Below are 27,305 nucleotides of genomic sequence, written 5' to 3' on the forward strand. Positions count from 1 at the left end.
TTGATCGGTCTCAGACACGGAGGCAACTGAGATGCGTCCTCCGCCACCCAGATTGAGGCGAGTCACTATGCCACCATGAGGACTTACAAAGTGCACTGGGATTTGGGCATTCCAAATTGGGGACAAAAGGGGAGAAAAAAAATGTGGCTGATGCAAACTTTTTAAACTCCAAGGAGGACAAAGGGCTGAGAAACAGACCAAGAGAAGGATAATGATAAGTTGAGGGCTAAACATCGGCGAGGCTTTCGGCGGTGGAGAGACCTCCAAGAGGTAAAAGGCTTGAAGACAGATGCAGAAGTTGCTCTTTTTCTTCTCATTTATGCATTTGGCAGACGCTTTTATCCAAAGCGTATGGAATGATATTCCGGACATTATTCAAAAGGAATTGCAAATTGTATTTGCAATTGTGTTTTCAATTTGTGGACGCATAAAATGTGACATAATCCAAACGCAATTGCAAATCGCGCATTACGGTTTGCATTTTCGTTTAAGCGAACGCACAGTGACTGCCAAATTTCAAATGGAAAAGGAAAGTCCGTTTGCAACTGTGTTTCCCATATCTTACGAGTTTTGGCCCTGTCATATTTAAATAGCAATTTCAATTACCACGTCTGCTTTTCACTTTCTCAGCGTCGCGTATGTAGCCAGCCAAAACTCAAATGGAATACTATTTTTTATTTTTTTTTATTGCAATATTAACAAACAGAACAAGACGATACATACAAGAAATATAAACAATCTTTCAAAACAAAAGAGAAATTATGGTTCAGAATACATTAAGAGAGGAAATGTGAAAGAAATTTAAATATATTCAACAATAGTCTAAAAAGAAAAGAGAGTAAGAGAAGAAAGAAAAAAAAAGAAGAAGAAGAGGGCACAAAAGAAAAAAACATTAAGAGAGAATATTAAACATGGCACTAATTCTGGATGTTTTCATTGCTTTCTTGTTAACAGAAGTTGAAATTGTATTTAAATACATCTTCAATTCTTCTTTGAAAAAGCTAAAGTGGGGTTTACTTTTCATATATTTACATTTATGGATATGAAACTTTCCAATATATAAAAGAAGGTTTATACAAAAACATGCATTAATTAGATTCTTGTCTTTAACATAAAATCCAAAAAGAATGTGTCTATATGATAAAGAAAAGTTACATAAAACCTTTTGGACAATCAGAGCATCAATATTGTTCCAGAAAGACCGAGTAAAAAGACATTCCCAAAACAAATGATCAACAGTTTCAGAGGAGGCTTCACAAAAAGAGCAGGAAGTATCAATATCATTTCTAAATTTCTTTAAAAAGTATTTAACTGGATAAAATCTATGAATAATTTTATAGGATATTTCTTTAACTTTATTAGTTAGAAAGAATTTCTGAGGAAGTGACCAAACATATGACCATTTAATATCATCAAAAAGGTTATTCCAATAAGAAATGGAGGAAGGAATTGAAGTAACAGGGTCCAAAAATAATGACCTAATTTTATAATTGGATTTATGTATTGAAAAACAAACAGAACCAACCACAGTAGATTCAGGGCTAGGGGAGAAACAGAAGTCACTGTAGCACTATTATTGTTTCTAAACAGCATACAGATTTCCAAAGAGATGGCCTTGAAAACTATATTAAATTCTTTACTAGATACTGGGAATTGGTATCCTGAAACAAAATCGGAATAATTAAATAAATTACCTTCACTATCAAATAGCTGGTTTACTAATATCACCCCATTATTGAACCAGTTTTCAAGAAATAAAGATTTCCTCTTATGAAGAATATTACAGTTGTTCCAAATTAAAAAATTGTGTGGCGAGAAATTATGCTTGTAAATAAGTTTCCAAGCCATAAGCATCTGCTGATGATAATTGGAAAGTTTGACAGGAAGTTTACTAATTGAATAATTGCACATTAAAAGAAAATGTATACCTCCTAATTGAGAAAAAATATATCTTGGGATTATACTCCAAATAGAAGATTGATTGTGAAGGAAACGTTTAAGCCAATTAATTTTTAAGGTATTGTTAAGAGAATCAAAATCAATGAAATTTAAGCCACCTTTATTATAAGAATTCAAAATAACTGATTTTCTAATACTCAAATGGAATACTAATTCCCTTAGTATTTCCATTTCCGATGCCTTACAGAAACCTGTCAATCAGGGTCAAGGGTGGGATTATGCTATGGGGCGTGTTTGTCTTGGGAAGTGACGTCACTCACAGTCGACGGTCAAGAGGTGATGCCCTGAACAGACGCCGGTTTATCAAATCAAATCAAATCACTTTATTGTCACACTACCATGTACACAAGTGCAACAGTAGGTGAAATTCTTGTATGCAGTTCCGAGCAACATAGCAGTCATGACAGTGACGAGACATATACCAATTACAGTAAACAACATACTTACACAACACAATTTACAAATCAAATGTACACATACTTACACAACACAATAATTATATACAATGTACAGTAAACAATACACACAATATACAATACAATAAGTAGGAGTATATGAAATATATATATATGAAGTAGTATATTGAGGAGAATATGTTGACAGTCCAGTGTGAGATTATAGATGAATAAAGTGCAGTGCTAATTATTGATCCTGATAGACTGTGAGTGATGTCACTTCCCAAGACAAACACGCCCCATACCATAATCCCACCCTTGACCCTGATTGACAGGTTTCCGTGTAAGGCATCAATGGAAATACTAAGGGAATTAGTATTCCATTTGAGTTTTGGCTGGCTACATACGCGACGCTGAGAAAGTGAAAAAGCAGGCGTGGTAATTGAAATTGCTATTTAAATATGACAGGGCCAAAACTCGTAAGATATGGGAAACACAGTTGCAAACGGACTTTCCTTTTCCATTTGAAATCTGGCAGTCACTGTGCGTTCGCTTAAACGAAAATGCAAACCGTAATGCGCGATTTGCAATTGCGTTTGGATTATGTCACATTTTATGCGTCCACAAATTGAAAACGCAATTGCAAATACAATTTGCAATTCCTTTTGAATAATGTCCGGAATATCATTCCATAAAAGCGTCTGCCAAATAGGTGGGTTTGCTATGTTTCACAGAACCCATATATGCTGTTGTTGTGATGTTAGAATTAGTAGCAGGAGTGTTTTGTGTGTCTGGAGCTGGTGTGCGTAAAACCGTCTAGCGTACATGAATTTGGGGGCGGAGCTTCCAAAGGAGCACTGAAGGCAGGGGTGTGTTTGTTTTGGCAGTTGAGTTCGGATATCAACACCGTTTCTAAGGAATCGCTGAGTGCACCTTTAATGATGTTGGCTAGGTTGAGATATGGGAAGAATGCGAATCAGCAAAAAACAAAACAAGAACTGTCATGAACGTGCCCATGAGGGCTTTGTGAAAGTAGATTTATACAAAAATAAAAGGACTTAAATATTGATCTGTTTCTCAACAACACCTATCACATAGCTTCTGAAGATCTGGATTTAACCACTGGGCATATGGATTACTTTTATGCTGATTTTATTTGCTTTTTGAGCTTCAATGTTTTGGTCACCATTGACTTGCACTGTATGGACCTACAGAGGTGAGATATTTTTCTAAAAATCTTCTCTTGTCTTCTGCAGAAGAAAGAAATCTGGGATGGTATGAGGGTGAGTAAATGATGAGAGAAATTTCATTTTTTGTTGAACTGTTCCTTTAATGATGTAGGTTACAATACATGGTGCCCAGCAGATGGCGCTACATGCAAATATTTACAATAAATACAGTAATACCCCAACAGTTCATTTTAATGGTCAGTGGTTGACTGTACCGTTATTGCTGTGGGTAAATACATGAAGAAGGCAGTTCCAGAAACCTACAGAAAGTACCACACACCAAGTTCTCTGTCGAATCATGATCAATATAATTCATTCAATCCATCTACCTGCATGAGGCCTGGGAACTGCCAGTAATCACTCATGCGCCTCTAGCGGCTGAACTCAGGTACTGCAGCGGGAGCCCCTAGGTGTTTTGAATGAATGGAAAACGCTTTCCATGGCTGAAACAGAGTAGAGGGAGTCACAAAGAAAGCAACGACTAACTTTTGCTCAGTCGTGTCCTTCCAAGGATGTATTTCCAGGAGCCAGAAGTTGTGCCGTAGATTCAGCACCTTTACGAGAGTTGAAAGCGTCATTGGAGGGAATTTAAAGCCCTGCTGCCTGAATGGATGGAGGAGCTTTTTCGTCTGTGCGTGCGGGTCGATGGGGCTTTTCAATGCAACAGGTTAGAGCGAGTCTCGATATAATCAGTAAACAACAGAATCGATCGCCGTGTTGTGTTAATTGGTGCATTCATCGTGATTCGATATATTTGCTGCGATGCATTAATAACTAAACGGGCTGGCCAGTGTGTGTGCGCGTGCAAGCATACCGAACTATTCAAAATTACAGAATACTGTGAGATCAAAGAAGATGTAGTGAATTCAGGCCTGTTGGAAGTGTGCAGCATGGGTTTGCGCATATGTGCACATATATAATGCATATGCATATTGTTTTCTTATGTCATGCACTTTAAATGTGCATCGACGCAAACGCAGCAAAAGTCAGTTTATTGCAAACAGTGATGTTAAAGTTTGCTCTGTTTGGTTATTATGCGCGTGACTGATTTTGCTTAGTTGTCTGCAAAAGATAATCAATGCCAGGGGTTTAGATCTCGTTTCAACGTTGGGGGGAGTTTTCTGTACAATTTTGGTCATAGTATTGGCAATTTATGTTTTGCCAAGCTTGGGAGGGATGTGCCTCACCTGGCATCTACGCCCCTGGACACTGCAAGTAGACATTATGCAGTATCTGTGAACAAAGGCGTTTGAGGCAGTGTTTACTCTTCAATCAACATGTTAGGAGACCCATCTGACCGCTGGTGACCCCGTAGCCAGCTGGATTTTTACATAAACGCAGAGGACGTAAAGGCAGTCAAAATGGTACCCAACAAGTGGACTATGCTTCCAGCTCTTCACAAATCTCCTCCCAAGAGTTGGCTTGGCATTCGACTACGTCTCCGTGAGTTTTCTTTCTTTTTGTTTGTGTTCTTAAAGGGGAAGTTCACAAGAAAATTACAATTCTGCAATGATTTACTCACCATCACGCTGTTCTAAACTGGTATGATTTTCTACAATGGAAAAAAAAGAGATCCTAGACGGACTGACAGCTTTAGTCACCATTACCTTTCACTGCATCTTTTTTACAGTGTGAGTGAAATACAGGAAATAAGGGTTGGGGCTATTTTTTGCACTATTGAAAAATATAAGGATTTTGCTTATAAATGAATGTTTTGGGTTCAGTTAAAATTATTTGTGGCATTATGATGATTACGTCAAAAAGTGATTTAAACTTTTGGACAAAAATAAAATTCAATAAATAAAAGCGTTTACAGGAAGGCACTTATGATGGAAGTGAATGTGCCAGTCCATAAATGCTAAAATAGACTCTTATTCAAAGGTGTAACTACAAACATGATACTTGTTAAAGTGATAGCTCACCCAAAAATGATCTCATCAATGAATCATCTCATCAATCACACCCTCATTGGATTCCAGATGTGTATGACTTTCTTTCTTCTGCAAAACACAAAGCACATGTCAGTGAATAGGCTTTGAAAAGGCTGCATAAAAGGTAATCCATACGACTCCAGTGGTTAAGTCCATGTCATCTGAGGCTATATGAAAGGTGTGGGTGAGAAACAGATCAATATTTGTCCTTTTTGCTATAAATGTCCACTTCCACATTCTTCTTCTTTTGTTTTTGGCGATTCACATTTTTGTGCATATCGCCACCTACTGGGCAGGGAGGAGAATTTATAGTAAAAAAAAGGACTTAAATATTTATCTATTTCGCTCCCACACCTATCATATCATTTCAGAAGATATGGATTTATCCACTGGAGTATGGATTACTTTTATGCTGCCTTAAGGTGCTTTTCAGAGCTTCAAAGTTTTGGTCACCATTCACTTGCATTAAATGGACCAATAGAGTGGAGATCATTTTCTAAAAATCTTTGTTTGTGTTCAGCAGAAGAACGAAAGTCATACACTTCTGGGATGGCATGAGGGCGAGTAAATGATGAGAGAATTTTTATTATTGGTTGAACTGTTCCTTCAACTCTTGCATTCATGTTATGGTTGCCAGGGCATTGCAAAGCTATAAGGTTTCTGGGGTGTTCTGATTGGTTGATAAGTCGTTACCCCAAAGTCACAATGATATTCGATCCCAGTGGCTAATGTCCGTCCTTCAGTGTAAGTCTATGGATTTTCTTCCTGCCCATTTTATCATCCACCAGGTGAAAAAGTCTAATTGAATTGAATAGAAAAATAGTAATAGCACAACTCTACTCAACAAGCTCCACAATTTTAGGTCTTATTTATGTCTATATTATAGTTCACTGTGGTGGAAATGACGCCTGTGGGGCAGTTGTCATTTTTTAATATGTACACTGGCGGCCAAAAGTTTGGAATAATGTACATATTTTTGCTATTTCGGAAGGAAATTGGTACTTTTAATCAAAGTGGCATTCAGCTGATCACAATGTATAGTCAGGACATTACTGATGTAAAAATCAGCACCATCACTATTTGAAAAAAGTCATTTTTGATCAAATCTAGACAGATCCCATTTCCAGCAGCCATCACTCCAGCCCCTTATCATTGAGTAATCATGATAAATTGCTAATTTGATACTAGAAAAATCACTTGTCATTATATCAAACACAGTTGAAAGCTATTTGGTTCATTAAATAAAGCTTAATATTGTCTTTGTCTGTTTTTGAGTTGCCACAGTATGCAATAGACTGGCATGTCTTAAGGTCAATATCAAAAATGGCAAAAAAAGAAACGCCTTTCTCTATTAACTCATCAGTCAATCATTGTTTAGAGGAATGAAGGCTATATAATCTTTCCATAAGAGCAAAATCTGTACATTATTCCAAACTTTTGGTCGGCGGTGTATGTAAAATAAATTATTTTCTCACATTACCTTTTGAAATGGTTTATTTATTTCACTCTGTTGCTTCGATATCATAGTTGTAAGAGTGAAAAAAAATGTGTTTATGTTGGATTTTCATAGTTTAGTCATAACTAAGCCATTTGAAGCAAATTACTTTTATTGTTGTACCATCTTGTGATTATTACAGATTGACAGGCACACACGTTTACTCGGCCACTGTGATGTAACTAAACGTTTTCTACTATATCATTATATTGACCACTGCAATGGTGATAAGGTTAACCGTCCGGTCTGAATGAAAGCACAATCGTGCAAGGTATTTTTAGAAACCCCAAACTAAATGGGTGGTGTGCGCCAGAGGCTTCTTAACTCAGCAGGGACTACCAGTTACCCTTAGTGTACCAGAACACTAAAGCGCCCTGAAATACACTGAAATACACGGTGTAATCTCAGAGCATCTGGTGTTTAAGGGACGTAGCATCTAGCTTACTCACGTTTGATAGTTGTTTTATCTTAACAGCTTTATCTAGTATTTTCCATCTGTCATCTGACTGTGACCTTTAGACTTTTTTTGTAGCTTGATGTGATTAATGATGGTCTTCATTACATCAATGGTTTAAGTTGGTTCCTTTGGTTCCAGTAATTATTTTCCTCAAACACTGGCAAATTCTTTTGCTTAAAGCCAAGTCTTATGATCTGAAGTGTCAATGAGTATTAATGAGTAGCTAAATTTGTTTTGTCCAATGTTTTTTCTAAAAGTAAATGAATGCTTAAAGGTATAGGTCACCTAAAATGAAAATGATGATCATTTACAGAATGATGACAGAATTTTAAATTTTGGGTGAACTATACCTTTAAGACTGAGCTGTTGGTATATTGTTCTTTCTTCAGGTCTTGACCTTGGTTTGGTTGACCAGCTATTAGGCTCCCTGAATGAATGAGATTAGCATTAATGTTGCAGTGAACTTGCAGCCAGAGCTGTTTGGTTTGTTTGTCTGATGGAGCGCTGCTTGGCACCTGGAGGTGATATTTGCTCTCCTTGAGTCAGGTCCCAGCTGTGATGAGTAATGATCATTTCAGTAATGAATGTTATTTTACTGGAGGAATGAAGATGCAGAGATGTATACTAAACTACAAAGTTTTCTGCAGATAAACTCACAGTGCTCTGCATTTTTTGAGTGGTTGTTAGTACATTGCTAAACTGGTTCATGGATTTTCTTGATGGTTGCTATGTGGTTTCTTGTTTCCGAGAGTTCTGGTACCGTAGGATCAGCCACCTTATGCTGACTCCTATAAAATATGCCTTCCTTCACTTTATTACAGCCTGTACAGCTGAAAGCAACTCTCTTCACAACTTACTTTTGGTGCCCCTCCGTGGACATTACACCCAGAAAATGGAGCTCGCACCGTGTACTGTAAAGCTCCAAAAAGCACATAAAGGCAGCATAAAAGTAATCCATACGACTGCATTGGTTTAATCAATGTCTTCTGAATTGATTCAATTGGTTTTTCGGTGAGAATAGACCAAAATATAACTCCTTTTTCACTATAAATCATGATTTCTAGCTTGATTACACTTCCTAGCGCCATCTAGAGAAGACATGTTTTAAACCACTGAGTCTTATGGATTCTTTTTATGCTCCTTTATGTGCTTTTTGGAGCTTTAAACTTTTGGTCACCATTCACTTGCATGGTATGGTCTGACAGAGATGAGCTATTATTCTAAAGATTTTCATTTGTGTTATGCATCGAAAAGTAAGTCATACACATCTGGAATGGCATGAGGGTGAGTAAATGATGAGAGAATGTACATTTTTGGGTAAACAATTCTTTTAACCATTGAATACCGCTCAAATCAGCTGTGAATGATAGGTTGTTAAAAAAAATATTTTCAGGACCAACAAGGATGTTGATGCAGGAACATGTCCTACTTGCCATTAATTGTCCTGTCCTATACCTTCAACCTTTAATAGACTGTAAGTTTATTCTTTTCCAATCTATAATAATCAAGGGAATAGGTCTACCTGAATAATGTCTGCAGGCTTCTCTACATCCTCTTTGAAGACAAGCATGGTTGGCGCATAAGTGTTTATGTTGAATTTTCTGAGCAGATCGGTGGTTTCAGAAAGACCCTGATCCACATACCCAAAGTGCACATAATCCTTATAAGCAAATGCCGTCAGCTATTGGAAAGAAATGAAAAAACTATCAATCAGCCACTGATTTATTGTAAGGAAAAAGTCAATCTAGCTTGTTACTAACCAACGCTACCTTATAAAGTAGAGGAACTGAAGGCACTTGGTCAAACAGGAGAACGTGTGGCTTGTTTGGCTCATGCCAACTCTTCAGAAACTCTGGGATGTTCTTGTCTGTTACCTAAGAAAGTCAGTGGATAAGAAGTTTGAGACCATGGCAGAAGAAACCTGAACATTAATTCAAAGAGACTCGTTATGATATTCGTTAACCTTTTCGACCAGTCTCTGAGGCAACAAGTCTTCCACAAACTGCATCAGGTGCTCCTTTACAACAGCATAGTGGAAAAACGTCACTTTGCTATTGACGACACCAAGAATGGATGGAGTTTGATGTGCACCCAAGTGATTAGCTAAACGGCGCTCGTAACCAACATCAACCACGCCGATTCCAATCCCTAGAGATGGGAGAAAAATAACCTTAACTTGGAGTAGTCAACTTCACAAACTTCTTTGAAAGCAACTCAGTCCAGAAAAACGTTTTCAACTCGATAAAAGTTTGGTCATTAAATGGTATACGACAAGCAAAGTTAGTAATGCTACCAAACTAAGGATGTGCAAAACCACACATTTTCTAAAGCGACCAGGCAAAGAGTTGCCCGAACAACAAGATAGGTCTTAAAGAAAACCTGTATTTTTATGTACATTTTCAGAGAGGGTTTACCATGCAAACTGTCTAACAGCTGAAGCACAGCACGCTAATTAAAGCACCAAATATATTAAGCACTAAATATATTTAGTAGAAAATAATCAAGATAAAAAATGAAACCTCAGTTGTTTGATCATAGTGACCCATCCTAAACCGTTACTTCATCACAATATCTTACCTAGCGGTTCCAATTCCTGCACAGCTTCTTTCCAGACCGGTTCGATATGGATGCAGCTGAAGCACCAGTCCGAGGTGATCTTGATCAAGTAAGGCCTCCGGAAGCTGTCAGGCACCACTTCATTCACATACTGGTTGAAGTGCAATGTGTATTTGCTGTCGGCAAAGTCCCGGCCACCCTTATCATTGAAGGGAAAGTTGAAGAACGATTCGTCAAAGAAGAAGTTGTCGTGAAAGTGTCGGAACCCGCGGTGGCTGTGACTATAGGGATGAGTGCTATCCATTTGTCCATAGCGATCGTAGGTGGCTCTCTTCTCCTCATTTGATAAGATCTATGGAGTAAGGTCAAGAAAGGATCAGCTTCATTTCCGACACACGTGAAGGGCTTTCAGATAAGCAGCATGTTCAGTTTAAACCAGCCCAAGACGGTTTGCTGGTCTTACCTGGCCAACAAGCTGGTTTCCACTAGACGGGCTGGTCTGTTTTTATACAGGTTTTGGGCACTTGTCATCAGATCAGGTTGGAAGACCAACTGGCATACCAGCTAAACCAGCTAAGTGCCAACTTGGCCAGGCTGGAAGACAAGCCAAACCAGCTAAGACCAGCAAACCCACCTAAGATGTTATTTTCAGAAGGGATATAAGCTGTATTACCTCATAAGATTTGGTAATCTTGATGAACATGTCTTCTGCTTCTGGATTTTTGTTTTTATCAGGATGCCTGGCAGAAGACAAGAAAGACGATATGCGGTGATGGTATACTGTTCTAATTTAAGCATCCTGTTTCCAGGTCAATGGCCGAATGTTGCGCCATTACAATCAATTATATAAAAAAAAAGAGTCATTCTCACCATTCTTTGGCCAGGCGTTTGTACACCTTCTTGATTTCCGCTTGGCTTGCGCTTCTGGTGACACCAAGAACCTGATACGGATCCAGTTCTGTAGTGCTTGCCACCGTTGCATCCATTAGTAGCACGCACACCATCAGCACGGAAAGCGATGCCAACACCATCCTCATCATGACCATGAGTTCTGCTGCCTGGAGACTGAAGAACCAAAACAATGAGAGAGGTTATTATGGAGAAGGCATGACATATTTTTAGTAAAAACTAAACAAATGAATAAATAAATGTGAAAAAAGTAAATAATATAAAGTGTTAAATATGCAATCATTAATTATTATAATATTTAATGACTGCATATTTAACACTATATTATTATATTAACACTTTATATTATTAACTTTTTCACATGTATTTTATTTTATATATATATATATATATATATATATATATATATATATATATATATATATATATATTATTAAATAGAAAATAAATGTATATATATAACGTATAAATATTTATCAGCCTATTTTTATTTCAGGTCTGGTCCTCAATATGTTCTGACAGCTGTCATGGTTGGTAAAGTTAATAGTTCATAATAAAATCAAATATATAGAAAATAACACTGCAAATGAAATAAGAGTCATGCAATTTGCTGTAGTTTTATTGTCAGTGAAGCATGCCTGTCAGCGTTTAGGTTATTACAGAAAACAAAGTGTAATAAATACCAAGAGAAAATGAACAATAAAATGAGCATTGAATGCAACAACATAGCAGGAAATGCAGTGCAAACGACACGTGACGGACGTAAAACATCATTAGCTAGCATGATAGCCAGCGTAGCTAATGCTTCTATCACGGTTCCGGAAATAAAAACGAGATGAAAGGGAATAAAACATGGATATATACCCCAACAAATGGTGACAGTAATTCATCCATCCATCTCAGTGTGGCGTTCATTAACCATAACTCAGGCGCATTAATATTAGCGGAGATTCACAGCCACATCTCTGCTGTCTAAGCAACACAAAACATCCTCAGACAATTTCTCTCTCTCTCTCTCTCTCTCTCTCTCTCTCTTTCCCTCTCTTACTTTCTCCCTCCCTCTACCTATATCTCTAAGTGAATCTCAGAAAAAAAATCATACACGTATATTTATATACATATATACAGGGTTGGGAGGGTTACTTTTGATATGTATTCCACTACAGAATACAGATTACATGCTGTAAAATGTAATTTGTAATGTATTCCGTTAGAATACTCAAGATCAGTATTCTAAATACTTTGGATTACTTCAGCACTGGTAGATTTTTTTCACTTGTTTTGACTATAAAAACTCGCCAGTACAGTAAGACAAAATACACATGTTAAAAATACATTCTCTGAAAAACCCAAATATCTTATGCAGTGTTGCTTCTCAAACAAGATCAATCAAATTTATCTTGTTTTTAAGGATTTTCAGATATATTTTTACAGGAAAACAATACAAAAATTTTTATCAAAAATATGATTTTTGCCCTAATATCAAAGGTCTTACTAGAAAAAAAGAAATTATGATCCAATGTGAATTTTCTTGATAAATAAATGTGATCGTGCCTGATAACATGTGCATGTAAAATGGCTAGAAATAGCATTTTAGCTTAGCATAAAGCTGACAATTTACAGAATGTTTATTTCTATTTCTTCTGCTCCAAACTTACTTCAAATGCACTTCTCTGTCTGCTCGTATGAATGTAACACATCATAAGAAAGTGTTTCACCGCTGTTCAAATGCACTTTGGATCGCATCATTTATATGTATAAATGTTTTCCATCTGAAAGGACTAAATATTAAATGAAACAAATGACAATAAAATGCAAAGTAATCTCTTCAGTAATCAAAATACTTTTTGAATGTAACTGTATTCTAATTACCAATGATTTAAACTGTGTCAGTAGTGGAATACAGTAAATCATATTTTGTATTTTAAATAGGTAATCCTGTTACATGTATGTTTGATATAATCAAACACTGATTATATGTGCGTGTTCTTTCTGTAAAAATTAAAAGAATGACATAAAAAAAAAGAGGAAGAACAAGCCAGCTTAACGGCAACACTGAGTGGACAATGTATGTATGTTTGGGGCGGGATCTCTTTGCACAACCAATGAAAGTCAAGGAAGTTTTCTGAAATCTGTTTGAAAACAGTGATTTTTCTTGCACTTCCACTTTGTGACACAAGTGGTATAAAAATGACACCCATCAGCTTTAAATGCAGACTAAGCAAGGTAACTCATCAACACTGAAATATTAAAGGGATAGTTCACCCAAAAATGAAAATTCTCTCATCATTTACTCACCCTCATGCCATCCCAGATGTGTATGATTTACTTTCTTCAGCAGACCACAAACAAGCTCCAAAAATCGCATAAAGGAAACATAAAAGTAATCCATAGGACTCCAGCGTTTAAATCCATATATGCAGAAAGGATATAAAGGTGTGAGTGAGAAACAGATCAAAAAGGACTTAAATATTGATCTGTTTCTCACTCACACCTTTTATATCGCTTCAGAAGACATGGATTTAACCACTGGAGTCTTGTGGATTACTTTTATGCTTTTTCACAACTCTATTGCATGTCTGCAAAATGTAGTATATCACCCAAAACATTTAATTCATGCTTCAAAACCTAGTTATTGTGTCTGTAAATTGGCCAGTGTCACCAGTATGAAAAGTTTTTTTGTCATTGTGTGAGCCGTACTGGTCAAAATATTTAGCGAATGTTTCACCATGGTAGTCAATCCTGGAAATGTTTGTTCTGTACACATTTTTACTGTACTATAAAGAATGTCAGCTGAATGCTATTGTGTATCACACTGAGCTTTTTAGAAACTGATTTCAAAAGGATATGCACATTTGTATGTATTATACAGTAAATTTATTTTTGTTGCAATATGTTACATGTAAACCGAAAAATTTCATTTGCATGTCCATTTTTACACATTTCTTACATGTAAATTCATATATAACGAACAGAGAATTGCCACAAAATGACTTCCATGCCAAAAATAAAACAAAACAGCAGCAATGAAAAAACCTGCAGTTGTTCTGTAAAAAACAATAAATTGTAAGACTGCAAGTTCCCATCTTCTTGGTGGACATCCTGTCACTCTTGTTGGTCTGGCCAGATATTTAACAGACATCACAAATCACATGTCATAGATATTTATGGAATATGCATGTATGTCTGACAGATGTTAATAACTGTATGGATAATTTTGCATGTAATGGTACAATGTGGACAAAATGTGCAGCTCAAGTCTCTTTCATCTAATCATTAGCATAAAGCTTCTGTCTGACTGACTTGCAGCCTTTAACAGCAAAGATTTTCTCCTCTGGAGGAAAGAAAGGCATGTCTCTGGCCACTTTGTCAGCCAGATCTTTGTCTGCATTCATTTTCAGGTGGGCCATTTCAGACAGGACACACTGACGCACATGCTTCAGTTCCAGAGGTAGGAAAGGAATAAAATAATCAATCAGATGATGATCCAAGAGACTGGAGTGCTGAAATCCATCTGCAGAACAGACCCAGTTAAATTATTATATTATATTATATTATATTATATTATATTATATTATATCCAGATCTAAATAACCTGATGTTTTTATTACCTTTCATATTATGTAGGGTTTATCAGTATATTACAGTAATATACATACCATTCTTGTCATTGTAGATGTTTTGAGAGATTTGAGTCTCCAGTCCACTGCTGGTCATCTGTATCTCTTCTCGATCTCTCCCTTCTTTCCAGAAATCCAGAGTCAAGTTGATGATTGCATCCTTCTCTGAGTTACTAAAAATAAACACTTTTATCATGGACTGGGTCACTCTTTTATGAGACAGTATTCACTTACTGCTCTGGTTGTATTACACAGCAACAATAGTTGGACGGACACACAGACACATAGATAGATAGACAGATAGATAGATAGATAGATAGATAGATAGATAGATAGATAGATAGACGACAGACAGACAGACAAACAGATGACAGACAGATAGACAGACAGATAGATAGACAGACAGACAGACAGACAGATAGACAGACAGATAGATAGACAGACAGACAGATGATAGATGGATGGATGGACGGACAGACAGACGTACGCACGGACGGACGGACAGATAGACAGATAGACAGACAGACAGATAGATAGATAGATAGATAGATAGATAGATAGATAGATAGATAAAAAGCACATATTTACATTCATGACAACTGTGTTGGTTATTGGTCCTAACATTAAATAAAAAGTAAATAAAACTATAAAAAAAACAGTCAGAATGTATATATCAGTGCATCCCTAATTTGAATGTTGATTGATTTGATTAATAGTAAGAACAGACCCATAAGTTGAGTGAATCACCTGATAAAAATGAAGATTGCATTGTTGAATGACACCCCGTCTAATTGATGATTGTATTCCAGAAAGGGCGTTATGGCGTCGATCAGCTCTGGATTCATTTGATCAACTTTATCAAATATGAACATGGAGCGGGGAAAGCATGACACATTCCCATGAATCCATTCCCTAAGTTGGGTCTGCATATACACATGGAACCAATTAATTTTATTTCATAAGCCTACTTTCAAACTCTTTATATTCATTACAATCCCAATGTCCCAGTTTAAAATAGTTTTCAAAGAGCCTAGATCAGTGTGCTCATTTCTACCCATGGAGCAGAACTAAGGAGCCATGGCCAATGATGGAATCACAGTCACCAGCAATGACTTACTTGATAAGTTCTTGTCATTTCCTTGTGTTGGAACAAGTAATCAGCCTTGAATGTGTGGACATGTTTGCTCTTCTTCCCATTTTTATAAATATTCCTTGCAATGATATTGGTGACATAACTCTTTCCCACTCCTGGTGGCCCATGGAAAGAGAGCACTAGTGGTTTGTTTGGATTTGAATCTTCCATAAAGGAGGACACAACATTCTGTATAGTTTTCTTTGCGATGTGTTGTCCATATAGAAACTTCCTTAAATCCTTTTTCAGTTCTGACAATATTATTGACACAGGTTTGTAACACACACACACAAACCAAAACACACACACACAAAATGTCAACTGTATTTCAAACAGAATATATGTAACACATTTAAAAGAGTTTAAATATAATGAGTCAAAATACTTGTTACAGCACATGCTAAAATTGACCCAGTTTTGCTTACCTTTAGAATCAAAATGCCGTAAATCATCTTTTTCTGAAATAATCGTTATATCTTTAAACCCATCAAAATGACAACTACAAAAAAGACTTTCAAAAAAGTCAAAGAATCCTGCCTCAACTGTTACACAAGGTAATAGGAAAAAAAGCAAAAACAAATTTCCTGAATTCATTGCGAAATTGCTCCTCTCTGCTGATCTTCACGTTTCAATAGAAATAAGAAAGCGAGGTGTGTATTCCATGTGTATATACATTTAGCAGGCTTTCCAAGAATGAAGTTTGACAACCTTCACACAATAGGTTTGGGTGAGTCACAATGAAGTCATGTTTTTCTACACCTTTCAGCATAAATTTGAATTTTCAATTATAGATGAACTATTCCTTTAAAATTGGACAGCACCTGTTGGGTCAGGTCACAAGAACTCTTAAAAAGACAGGGTTTCGGCTTCAACTTAATTGCTGTGCAGATCTTGAGCAACACTTACAATTATTCTCTCATCTGCATTATGTTATGTAAAGTCTTAACTTTGATTGAAGTTAGTGTTGCTGGGTGACCAATGTCAAATGCAGTGGGCGTGGTAATCAGACGTCAGAGAGGTATTTTATTTTTCATACCGTAGATTTGATGGTGTACTTTCTAAAAATAATTGATTGATATTGTGTGTAAAACAAAGGAATGTAACCAATGTGATATTACACTGTAAAGGAAGGCAGATGTGTATTGAGTCACCATTAAGACTACGTGTCCCTTACATAAAGTATGACATAGCCCAGTCTATGGAAAGTAGTCACCATTGTGTCCTTGAGCAAGGCACTCAACTCCAGGTTGCTCTGGGGGGATTGTCCCTGTAATAAGTGCACTGTAAATCGCTTTGGATAAAAGCATCTGCCAAATGAATAAATGTAAATGTAGTCAAACTGTATATGCAAAGAAAGGAATATATCCTTTTTTTTTTTTAAAAGAGACAGGCGAGGGACTTTCCACCAATAGTTAAAAAAGAGAAGGCCTGAACAATCATGGTGGCAAGTGGAAGGACACGATCTGTGGGCCCATTGGTCAGAGATAGTGAACATGAGAGATTAATGGGTCCAAAAGTGATAACTAAAAGGTATATCATTGAGAACTTGGAACTGTGTATTCAGAATGGACAGCTGACCTTTCTCAAGTTTGTTGGTGACACAATAAACTTCTTTGACATCTGGAACCCTGGACTCTGAGAGATTCTTCAAAGATTTTCCATGACAATTTCAACGTAATATAACATGGAGGGAAAACAAAGCATCCCAGGGTTTTTTTTTTTAAAAGACACCAGTTTGTTAGTCTAACACAAGTTTTGTGGGCAAACATGGAGAAACTTTCTTCAAGAAAGACCTTCATTATGGTAAATTTACAGTATGTATTCAAGAAAGCCATGGAACGTTTAACAAAAGTGATTTCTTTTGTAATTTTTGTATGTCAGAATTCAATTATCAGAGCTAAAATGATCAAAGTATGAAACGTCACCAATGAGCAAACCAAACCCAACACATATGGGTTTCTCCAAAGTCAGACATTTTCATATACTGTAGCATGGGTTGTTTTTTATTAAAACTGACAGATTTTAACGTTTCTCTTTTTGATATATAAAGGTCACAGTTAAACTGACTTAGAAACTTCATGAATTATTTTGTGTACTTTTTTAAATGCCTTTTATGTAACAGTTTTACCGTTTTAGCCTTGTCCCAGACATTTAACATTCTCCCATGATTTACTGTAAAATCCATTAAAAACATACAAATTCTTGCATGTTTAAAATGTAGTTACTATAAACAAAGTGTCTAATAAACAAAACGTATTAATATTAATTATAAGAAAATATTTCTATCAGTTTTTCAAAAATTGTCAAAATTTGTAAAAAAAAGTTTTACAAATCTCCTGTGATTCCTGTACACACATTGTTGGTAGACAAGTTAAATAAACTATTGAGGGTATATTATACACTACTGGTCAAAATGTTTTGAAACACTTGACTGAAAGGTTTCTCATGATCTTAAAAAGCTTTTGATCTGATGGTGTATGCTTAAATATTTGAAATTAGTTTTGTAGACAAAAATATAATTGTGCCAACATATTAATTTATTTCATTACAAAACTAAAATTTTATTTAAAAAAAATGTATGGATGACTTGGACCAAATAATAATAAAAAAAGCAGCCAATAAGTGCCCAACATAGATGGGAACTCCTTCAATCCTGTGTAAAAAGCTTCCCAGGGTGATTCCTCAAGAAGTTGATTGAGAAAATATCAAGAGTACATGTGGCTACTTTGAAGATGCTAAAAAAAAAACACAGTTTTGATTTATTTTGGATTTTGTTTATTCACACCATAATTCCCATATTTCCATTTATGTTATTCCATAGTTTTGATGACTTTGCTATTATTCTAAAATGTGAAGAAAAATAAAAATTATAACAAAGAGTGTTTCAGAATAAAGTGTTTCAAAACTTTTGACCAGTAGTGTATATATCTGTGAATTTCTAGAAAATAAATTCCCATTCAATATTTAATGGGAATTTATTTTCTAGAAATTCACAGAGCTAAAAGTGCTCAAAGTTGAAGAAACACCCATGTATAAGTTGTGTTCTTTCTGTTAAAAAAACAAAAATTTATGTGAAAGGCACGAAAAAGAAAACAAAAACAAGCCAGCTCTGACTCGACCAGTTGAGTTTGGGGCGAGAATATCCCTTTAAAACAGCCAACGAAAGACGGGGACGTTTTCTGAAAACGGTTTGAAAACAGCGATTATTCTTCAAATTCCACTTGGTGAAACTTGACACAGACATTACACAGCTTTAAATCCAGACTAGGCAAGGTACCTCATCAACACTGAAATATTAATAAGTAAAAAAGGTCAAAAGTCAAATCATACTTCAATGTCGTTCAGCTAAGTGCATAAAACGACAGTCTAATCAGTAACGGTACAATGTGGACAAAATGTGCAGCTCAAGTCTCTTTCATCTAATCATCAGCATAAAGCACCAGCTTCTGTCTGACTGACTTGCAGCCTTTAACAGCAAAGATTTTCTCCCCTGAAGGAAAGAAAGGCATGTCTCCGGCCACTTTGTCAGCCAGATCTTTGTCTGCATTCATTTTCAGGTGGGCCATTTCAGACAGGACACACTGACGCACATGCTTCAGTTCCAGAGGTAGGAAAGGAATAAAATGATCAATCAGATGCCGATCTATGAGACTAGAGTGCCAAAATCCACCTGTAGAACAGACCCAATTAAAGGTATCTGTTGCAAGAACTAATAATACAATATAATATAATATATTATAATACACTTTTGTCTTTTAATACATACAGTTTTTAGCATTGAAGACGTTTTGAACAATCTGCATCTCCAGTTCTTTGCTGTTTAACTGTATTTCTTCTCTTTGTTTGCCATTTCTCCAGAAATCCAAAGTCAAGTCTGTGATCACTTGTCCACCTGCATTACTATAAATAAACAGAGCTTATTGTGCACTGGGTCACCCATGTAGGAGAAAGAACAGGTAGCATTTATTACAAACATAACATAATAAACTGATAAGGTTGCATCACCTGAGAAAAATAAAGATTGCATTGCGGTATGACACTCCATTTAGATGGGCGTTGTAGTCCAGATATGGCTTTATGGCTTCAATAATCTTTGGGTTCATTTTGTCCATTTCATCAAATATGAACATGGAGCGAGGGAAACTTGATACACTTTTATGAATCCACTCCTTTAGCTTTGCCTGAGTGGAAAATGCAGATCCCAGTTAAAGCAATGACCCTGTACTTCTGCTATGTCTGCTAATAGCCCAACAAACATGTACATGCATTCTATTATTTGTTGTTACCATAGTAATTAAAATCCATCTGTTGTTATACTTGATTAATAAGGTAGCAGTCTAGTATGTAATGAAATTGGCATGATTTAGCCTACTTACACTGTTCTGGTCCGTCAAGTGGTTGTGTGGGAAATCAAGCTCAGAAATAAATGTGCTAACATGCGTGCTCTCTTCTCCTTTTTTGTAAATGTTTTTTGCGATGATTTTAGCAACATGATTTTTCCCTACCCCTGATGTCCCATGGAAAGACAGGACCAGCGGTTTATTGGGATTACTGTCAGTCATGAACGACGATACAGCTTTTAGTATGACCTCGGAAGCGATGTGCTGCCCATACAGAGACCGTCTGAGATCTTCCTTCAAACCTGAAAGTAACTTTGACTTAATACAATGATATTGTTTATTGTTATTGATGCATATTGGTGGCTGACAGCAACATTGAAAGCTGTAAAATTAATAAAGTAATTATTCAATTCACGTAAATACAAAACCCCTATTTATTGTTAACATATAGGTGTAAAATGCATTATTTTGCAGTTATACTCACTTTTAGGATCAAAAGTCTTTAAACCATCCCCTTGAAATATTGCGTCATACGCATAAGCTACAAAAGCAGCTAAAACTTCCATGAAACCTGACGTTAATGTTATATGAGAAAAAAGACACAAAACGATTAATAAACAAGACAAGTTCATCATTGAAGCGTTTCTGCCTTGCCTCAATCAGTCTCGGTTTCGTTTCTACAAGGAAATGAAAGCAAGGCAACAGTGAATGACGTTAGTGTGCATCTATCCTTAGCAACAAATTAAAGCAGCAGTTGCCTAGCCCTAGACAAATAATAAACTCAAATAAAGATGGCTGGGTAAATAACCCAATTGCCAACCCAGCATATATTGTTGGGTTACTTATTTTACACATTTCACCCAAAATGTCAGCTCATTTTAAGATTGCACAGGTGGAGCTTGAACATCATTAAAGGTGCACTCAGTAATTGTACTCCAGTAGACTTTTTGTCAAGTGTACACATTTTTTGAATTTTTTTTAGTGATGTACACAGCCCTGGCTCTGTAAATGGGACAAAAACAATGTGGATCAAACCCGACCCACAGAACACTACTCCAGCCAATCAGCAACAGAGGGTGGTTCTTGCATGTACACAGAACACAGAACGAGAACGGCGGGGGGCTGGGTAGCTCAGCGAGTAGTGACGCTGACTACCACCCCTGGAGTCACAAGTTTGAATTCGTGCTGACTGACTCCAGCCAGGTCTCCTAAGCAACCAAATTGGAATAATATGTGTTTCTCGCTTTTGGTGGGGCACGTGGTGAGTTGTCGTTGATGCCGCGGAGAATAGCATGGGTCTCCACAAGCGCTACGTCTCTGCAGTTACGCACTCAACAAGCCATGTGATAAGATGCGCGGATTGACGGTCTCAGACACGGAAGCAACTGAGATGCGCCCTCCGCCACCCAGATTGAGGCGAGTCACTATGCCACCATGAGGACTTACAAAGTGCACTGTGATTTGGGCATTCCAAATTGGAGAGAAAAGGGGAGAAAAAAATCTGGCTGATGCAAACTTTTTAAACTCCAAGGAGGACAAATGGCTGAGAAACAGACCAAGAGAAAAAGGTCAGATGAATAAAAACTAAAAAAGAAGGATTATGATAGTCGAGGGCTAAACATTGGCGAGGCTTTCGGCAGTGGAGAGACCTCCAAGAGGTAAAAGGCTTGAAGACAGTTGAAGAAGTTGCTCTTTTTCTTCTCGATAGGTGGGTTTGCTATGTTTCACAGAACCCATAAATGCTGTTGTTGTGATGTTATATTTAGTAGCAGGAGAGTTTTGTGTGTCTGGAGCTGGTGTGCGTAAAACCATCTAGCGTACATGAATTTGGGGGCGGAGCTTACAAAGGAGCACTGAAGGGAGGGGTGTGTTTGTTTTGGGAGTTGAGTTCGGATATCAACAGCGTTTCTCAGGAATCGCTGAGTGCACTTTTAATGATGTTGGCTAGGTTGAGATATGCGAAGAATGCAAATCAGCAAAAAACAAAACAAGAACTGTCATGAACGTGCCCATGAGGGCTTTGTGAAAGTAGATTTATAGAAAAATAGAAGGACTTAAATATTGATCTGTTTCTCAACAACACCTATCACATCGCTTCTGAAGATCTGGATTTAACCACTGGGCAAATGGATTACTTTTATGCTGATTTTATGTGCTTTTTGAGCTTCAAAGTTTTGGTCACCATTGACTTGCACTGTATGGACCTACAGAGGTGAGATATTTTTCTAAAAATCTTCTCTTGTCTTCTGCAGAAGAAAGAAATCTGGGATGGTATGAGGGTGAGTAAATGATGAGAGAAATTTCATTTTTTGTTGAACTGTTCCTTTAATGATGTAGGTTACAATACATGGTGCCCAGCAGATGGCGCTACATGCAAATATTTACAATAAATACAATAATCCCCAACAGTTCATTTTAATGGTCAGTGGTCAACTGTACCGTTACTGCTGTGGGTAAATACACGAAGAAGGCAGTTCCAGAAACCTACAGAAAGGCAGTTCTCTGTCGAATCATGATCAATATCATTCATTCAATCCATCTACCTGCATGAGGCCTGGGAACTGCCAGTAATCACTCATGCGCCTCTAGCGGCTGAACTCAGGTACTGCAGCGGGAGCCCCTAGGTGTTTTGAATGAATGGAAAACGCTTTCCATGGCTGAAACAGAGTAGAGGGAGTCACAAAGCAACGACTAACTTTTGCTCAGTCGTGTCCTTTCAAGGATGTATTTACAGGAGCCAGAAGTTGTGCACCTTTACGAGAGCTGAAAGCGTCATTGGAGGAAATTTAAAGCCCTGCTGCCTGAATGGAGGAGCTTTTTCGTCTGTGCGTGCGGGTCGATGGGGCTTTTCAATGCAACAGGTTAGAGCGAGTCTCGATATAATCAGTAAACAACAGAATCGATCGCGGTGTTGTGTTAATTGGTGCATTCATCGTGAATCGATATATTTGCTGCGATGCATTAATAACTAAACGGGCTGGCCAGTGTGTGCGCGCGTGCAAGCATACCGAACTATTAAAATTACAGAATACTGTGAGATCAAAGAAGATGTAGTGAATTCAGGCCTGTTGGAAATGTGCAGCATGGGTTTGCGCATATGTGCACATATATAATGCATATGCATATTGTTTTCTTATGTCATGCACTTTAAATGTGCATCGATGCAAACGCAGCAAAAGTCAGTTTATTGCAAACAGTGATGTTAAAGTTTGCTCTGTTTGGTTATTATGCGCGTGACTGATTTTGCTTAGTTGTCTGCAAAAGATAATCAATGCCAGGGGTTTAGATCTCGTTTCAACGTTGGGGGGAGTTTTCTGTACAATTTTGGTCATAGTATTGGCAATTTATGTTTTGCCAAGCTTGGGAGGGATGTGCCTCACCTGGCATCTACGCCCCTGGACACTGCAAGTAGACATTATGCAGTATCTGTGAACAAAGGCGTTTGAGGCAGTGTTTACTCTTCAATCAACATGTTAGGAGACCCATCTGACCGCTGGTGACCCCGTAGCCAGCTGGATTTTTACATAAACGCAGAGGACGTAAAGGCAGTCAAAATGGTACCCAACAAGTGGACTATGCTTCCAGCTCTTCACAAATCTCCTCCCAAGAGTTGGCTTGGCATTCGACTACGTCTCCGTGAGTTTTCTTTCTTTTTGTTTGTGTTCTTAAAGGGGAAGTTCACAAGAAAATTACAATTCTGCAATGATTTACTCACCATCACGCTGTTCTAAACTGGTATGATTTTCTACAATGGAAAAAAAGAGATCCTAGACGGAATGACAGCTTCAGACACCATTACCTTTCACTGCATCTTTTTTACAGTGTGAGTGAAATACGGGAAATAAGGGTTGGGGCTATTTTTTGTACTATTGAAAAATATAAGGATTTTGCTTATAAATGAATGTTTTGGGTTCAGTTAAAATTATTTGTGGCATTATGATGATTACGTCAAAAAGTGATTTAAACTTTTGGACAAAAATAAAATTCAATAAATAAAAGCATTTACAGGAAGGCACTTATGATGGAAGTGAATGTGCCAGTCCATAAATGCTAAAATAGACTCTTATTCAAAGGTGTAACTACAAACATGATACTTGTTAAAGTGATAGCTCACCCAAAAATGATCTCATCAATGAATCATCTCATCAATCACACCCTCATTGGATTCCAGATGTGTATGACTTTCTTTCTTCTGCAAAACACAAAGCACATGTCAGTGAATAGGCTTTGAAAAGGCTGCATAAAGGTAATCCATACGACTCCAGTGGTTAAGTCCATGTCATCTGAGGCTATATGAAAGGTGTGGGTGAGAAACAGATCAATATTTGTCCTTTTTGCTATAAATGTCCACTTCCACATTCTTCTTCTTTTGTTTTTGGCGATTCACATTTTTGTGCATATCGCCACCTACTGGGCAGGGAGGAGAATTTATAGTAAAAAAAAGGACTTAAATATTTATCTATTTCGCTCCCACACCTATCATATCATTTCAGAAGATATGGATTTATCCACTGGAGTATGGATTATTTTATGCTGCCTTAAGGTGCTTTTCAGAGCTTCAAAGTTTTGGTCACCATTCACTTGCATTAAATGGACCAATAGAGTGGAGATCATTTTCTAAAAATCTTTGTTTGTGTTCAGCAGAAGAACGAAAGTCATACACTTCTGGGATGGCATGAGGGCTGAGTAAATGATGAGAGAATTTTTATTATTGGTTGAACTGTTCCTTCAACTCTTGCATTCATGTTATGGTTGCCAGGGCATTGCAAAGCTATAAGGTTTCTGGGGTGTTCTGATTGGTTGATAAGTCGTTACCCCAAAGTCACAATGATATTCCGATCCCAGTGGCTAATGTCCGTCCTTCAGTGTAAGTCTATGGATTTTCTTCCTGCCCATTTTATCATCCACCAGGTGAAAAAGTCTAATTGAATTGAATAGAAAAATAGTAATAGCACAACTCTACTCAACAAGCTCCACAATTTTAGGTCTTATTTATGTCTATATTATAGTTCACTGTGGTGGAAATGACGCCTGTGGGGCAGTTGTCATTTTTTAATATGTACACTGGCGGCCAAAAGTTTGGAATAATGTACATATTTTTGCTATTTCGGAAGGAAATTGGTACTTTTAATCAAAGTGGCATTCAGCTGATCACAATGTATAGTCAGGACATTACTGATGTAAAAATCAGCACCATCACTATTTGAAAAAAGTCATTTTTGATCAAATCTAGACAGATCCCATTTCCAGCAGCCATCACTCCAGCCCCTTATCATTGAGTAATCATGATAAATTGCTAATTTGATACTAGAAAAATCACTTGTCATTATATCAAACACAGTTGAAAGCTATTTGGTTCATTAAATAAAGCTTAATATTGTCTTTGTCTGTTTTTGAGTTGCCACAGTATGCAATAGACTGGCATGTCTTAAGGTCAATATCAAAAATGGCAAAAAAAGACGCCTTTCTCTATTAACTCATCAGTCAATCATTGTTTAGAGGAATGAAGGCTATATAATCTTTCCATAAGAGCAAAATCTGTACATTATTCCAAACTTTTGGTCGTGGTGTATGTAAAATAAATTATTTTCTCACATTACCTTTTGAAATGGTTTATTTATTTCACTCTGTTGCTTCGATATCATAGTTGTAAGAGTGAAAAAAATGTGTTTATGTTGGATTTTCATAGTTTAGTCATAACTAAGCCATTTGAAGCAAATTACTTTTATTGTTGTACCATCTTGTGATTATTACAGATTGACAGGCACACACGTTTACTCGGCCACTGTGATGTAACTAAACGTTTTCTACTATATCATTATATTGACCACTGCAATGGTGATAAGGTTAACCGTCCGGTCTGAATGAAAGCACAATCCTGCAAGGTTATTTTTAGAAACCCCAAACTAAATGGGTGGTGTGCGCCAGAGGCTTCTTAACTCAGCAGGGACTACCAGTTACCCTTAGTGTACCAGAACACTAAAGCGCCCTGAAATACACGGTGTAATCTCAGAGCATCTGGTGTTTAAGGGACGTAGCTTCTAGCTTACTCACGTTTGATAGTTGTTTTATCTTAACAGCTTTATCTAGTATTTTCCATCTGTCATCTGACTGTGATCTTTAGACTTTTTTTGTAGCTTGATGTGATTACTGACGGTCTTCATTACATCAATGGTTTAAGTTGGTTCCTTTGGTTCCAGTAATTATTTTCCTCAAACACTGGCAAATTCTTTTGCTTAAAGCCAAGTCTTATGATCTGAAGTGTCAATGAGTATTAATGAGTAGCTAAATTTGTTTTGTCCAATGGTTCTCAGTTTTTCTGAAAGTAAATGAATGCTTAAAGGTATAGGTCACCTAAAATGAAAATGATGATCATTTAAAGAATGATGACAGAATTTTTAATTTTGGGTGAACTATCCCTTTAAGACTGAGCTGTTGGTATATTGTTCTTTCTTCAGGTCTTGACCTTGGTTTAAGTGGTTGACCAGCTATTAGGCTCCCTGAATGAATGAGATTAGCATTAATGTTGCAGTGAACTTGCAGCCAGAGCTGTTTGGTTTGTTTGTCTGATGGAGCGCTGCTTGGCACCTGGAGGTGATATTTGCTCTCCTTGAGTCAGGTCCCAGCTGTGATGAGTAATGATAATTTCAGTAATGAATGTTATTTTACTGGAGGAATGAAGATGCAGTGATGTATACTAAACTACAAAGTTTTCTGCAGATAAACTCACAGTGCTCTGCATTTTGTGAGTGGTTGTTAGTACATTGCTAAGCTGGTTCATGGATTTTCTTGATGGTTGCTATGCGGTTTCTTGTTTCCGAGAGTTCTGGTACCGTAGGATCAGCCACCTTATGCTGACTCCTATAAAATATGCCTTCCTTCACTTTATTACAGCCTGTACAGTTGAAAAAAACTCTCTTCACCACTTACTTTTGGTGCCCCTCCGTGGACATTACACCCAGAAAATGGAGCTCGCACCATACGGCCAACAACACTTATGACTTTGGCCACAGGGGGCAGTGTTTACAATTACAAAATCACAGACTGATTTTAACTAAAGAAAAGTCAAAGATCAGTCTGTTCAATGTAATTAAGGGATTTTTTTTATTGTTCACCTGTTAGAAAAGGAATGGCACACCTCTCATTCACAAGCCACATGATTTGATATCATTATATGTTTTGTGGGACGAGTTATGCACTAAAGGCCCCTGCACACGTCCTACAAAACCGAATAATTTGTATTCGTTTCTGTGGTTTGTAACTGTTCTTCAGGGTGAACTTT

At 37.0% G+C, this 27,305-nt stretch overlaps 3 protein-coding genes across 5 annotated transcripts in view; 1 reads left to right on the plus strand and 2 right to left on the minus strand.

Moving 5' to 3' along the window:
• Window positions 1–4,859: 4,859 nt before the first annotated feature.
• Window positions 4,860–27,305, plus strand: part of LOC127628445 (pleckstrin homology domain-containing family G member 5-like) — a 105,669-nt gene continuing 83,223 nt past the window's right edge. The window contains exon 1 of one of the 3 annotated variants that reach the window (XM_052105189.1): window positions 4,860–5,026. In XM_052105189.1, the coding sequence (XP_051961149.1) occupies window positions 4,945–5,026 (82 nt within the window). In that variant the 5' untranslated portion in view covers window positions 4,860–4,944. Of the gene's footprint in view, window positions 5,027–23,469; window positions 23,660–27,305 lie in introns of those variants that run through there. The other 2 variants (XM_052105190.1, XM_052105188.1) reach the window with 2 other exon arrangements.
• On the minus strand, window positions 13,823–16,347 carry LOC127628449 (torsin-1A-like). Its single transcript, XM_052105196.1, has 5 exons — window positions 16,109–16,347; window positions 15,669–15,934; window positions 15,299–15,474; window positions 14,591–14,724; window positions 13,823–14,445 (listed from the first exon to the last, which is right to left on the minus strand). Exons 1-5 carry the CDS (start codon window positions 16,275–16,277, stop codon window positions 14,201–14,203), a joined length of 990 nt encoding a protein of 329 aa, XP_051961156.1. The 5' UTR covers window positions 16,278–16,347; the 3' UTR covers window positions 13,823–14,200.
• Window positions 19,020–20,676, minus strand: LOC127628452 (torsin-1A-like). Its single transcript, XM_052105200.1, has 5 exons — window positions 20,508–20,676; window positions 20,060–20,325; window positions 19,689–19,864; window positions 19,450–19,583; window positions 19,020–19,353 (listed from the first exon to the last, which is right to left on the minus strand). The coding sequence occupies exons 1-5, from the start codon at window positions 20,656–20,658 to the stop codon at window positions 19,103–19,105; spliced, it is 978 nt and encodes a 325-aa protein (XP_051961160.1). The 5' UTR covers window positions 20,659–20,676; the 3' UTR covers window positions 19,020–19,102.

This window comes from Xyrauchen texanus, chromosome 35 (genome assembly GCF_025860055.1).
Source record: "Xyrauchen texanus isolate HMW12.3.18 chromosome 35, RBS_HiC_50CHRs, whole genome shotgun sequence".
NCBI lineage: Eukaryota > Metazoa > Chordata > Actinopteri > Cypriniformes > Catostomidae > Xyrauchen > Xyrauchen texanus.

Coding starts and splice junctions, on each gene's coding strand:
- LOC127628449 (XM_052105196.1), bottom strand. CDS start 16,277: ATGAATTCAGGAAATTTGTTTTTGCTTTTTTTCCTATTACCTTGTGTA. Junction 15,935..16,108: donor ACGGCATTTTGATTCTAAAG/GTAAGCAAAACT, acceptor TAATATTGTCAG/AACTGAAAAAGGATTTAAGG. Junction 14,446..14,590: donor CATCTACAATGACAAGAATG/GTATGTATATTA, acceptor TCTGTTCTGCAG/ATGGATTTCAGCACTCCAGT.
- LOC127628452 (XM_052105200.1), bottom strand. CDS start 20,658: ATGATGAACTTGTCTTGTTTATTAATCGTTTTGTGTCTTTTTTCTCAT. Junction 20,326..20,507: donor AAAGACTTTTGATCCTAAAA/GTGAGTATAACT, acceptor AGTTACTTTCAG/GTTTGAAGGAAGATCTCAGA. Junction 19,584..19,688: donor GCAATCTTTATTTTTCTCAG/GTGATGCAACCT, acceptor GTTTATTTATAG/TAATGCAGGTGGACAAGTGA.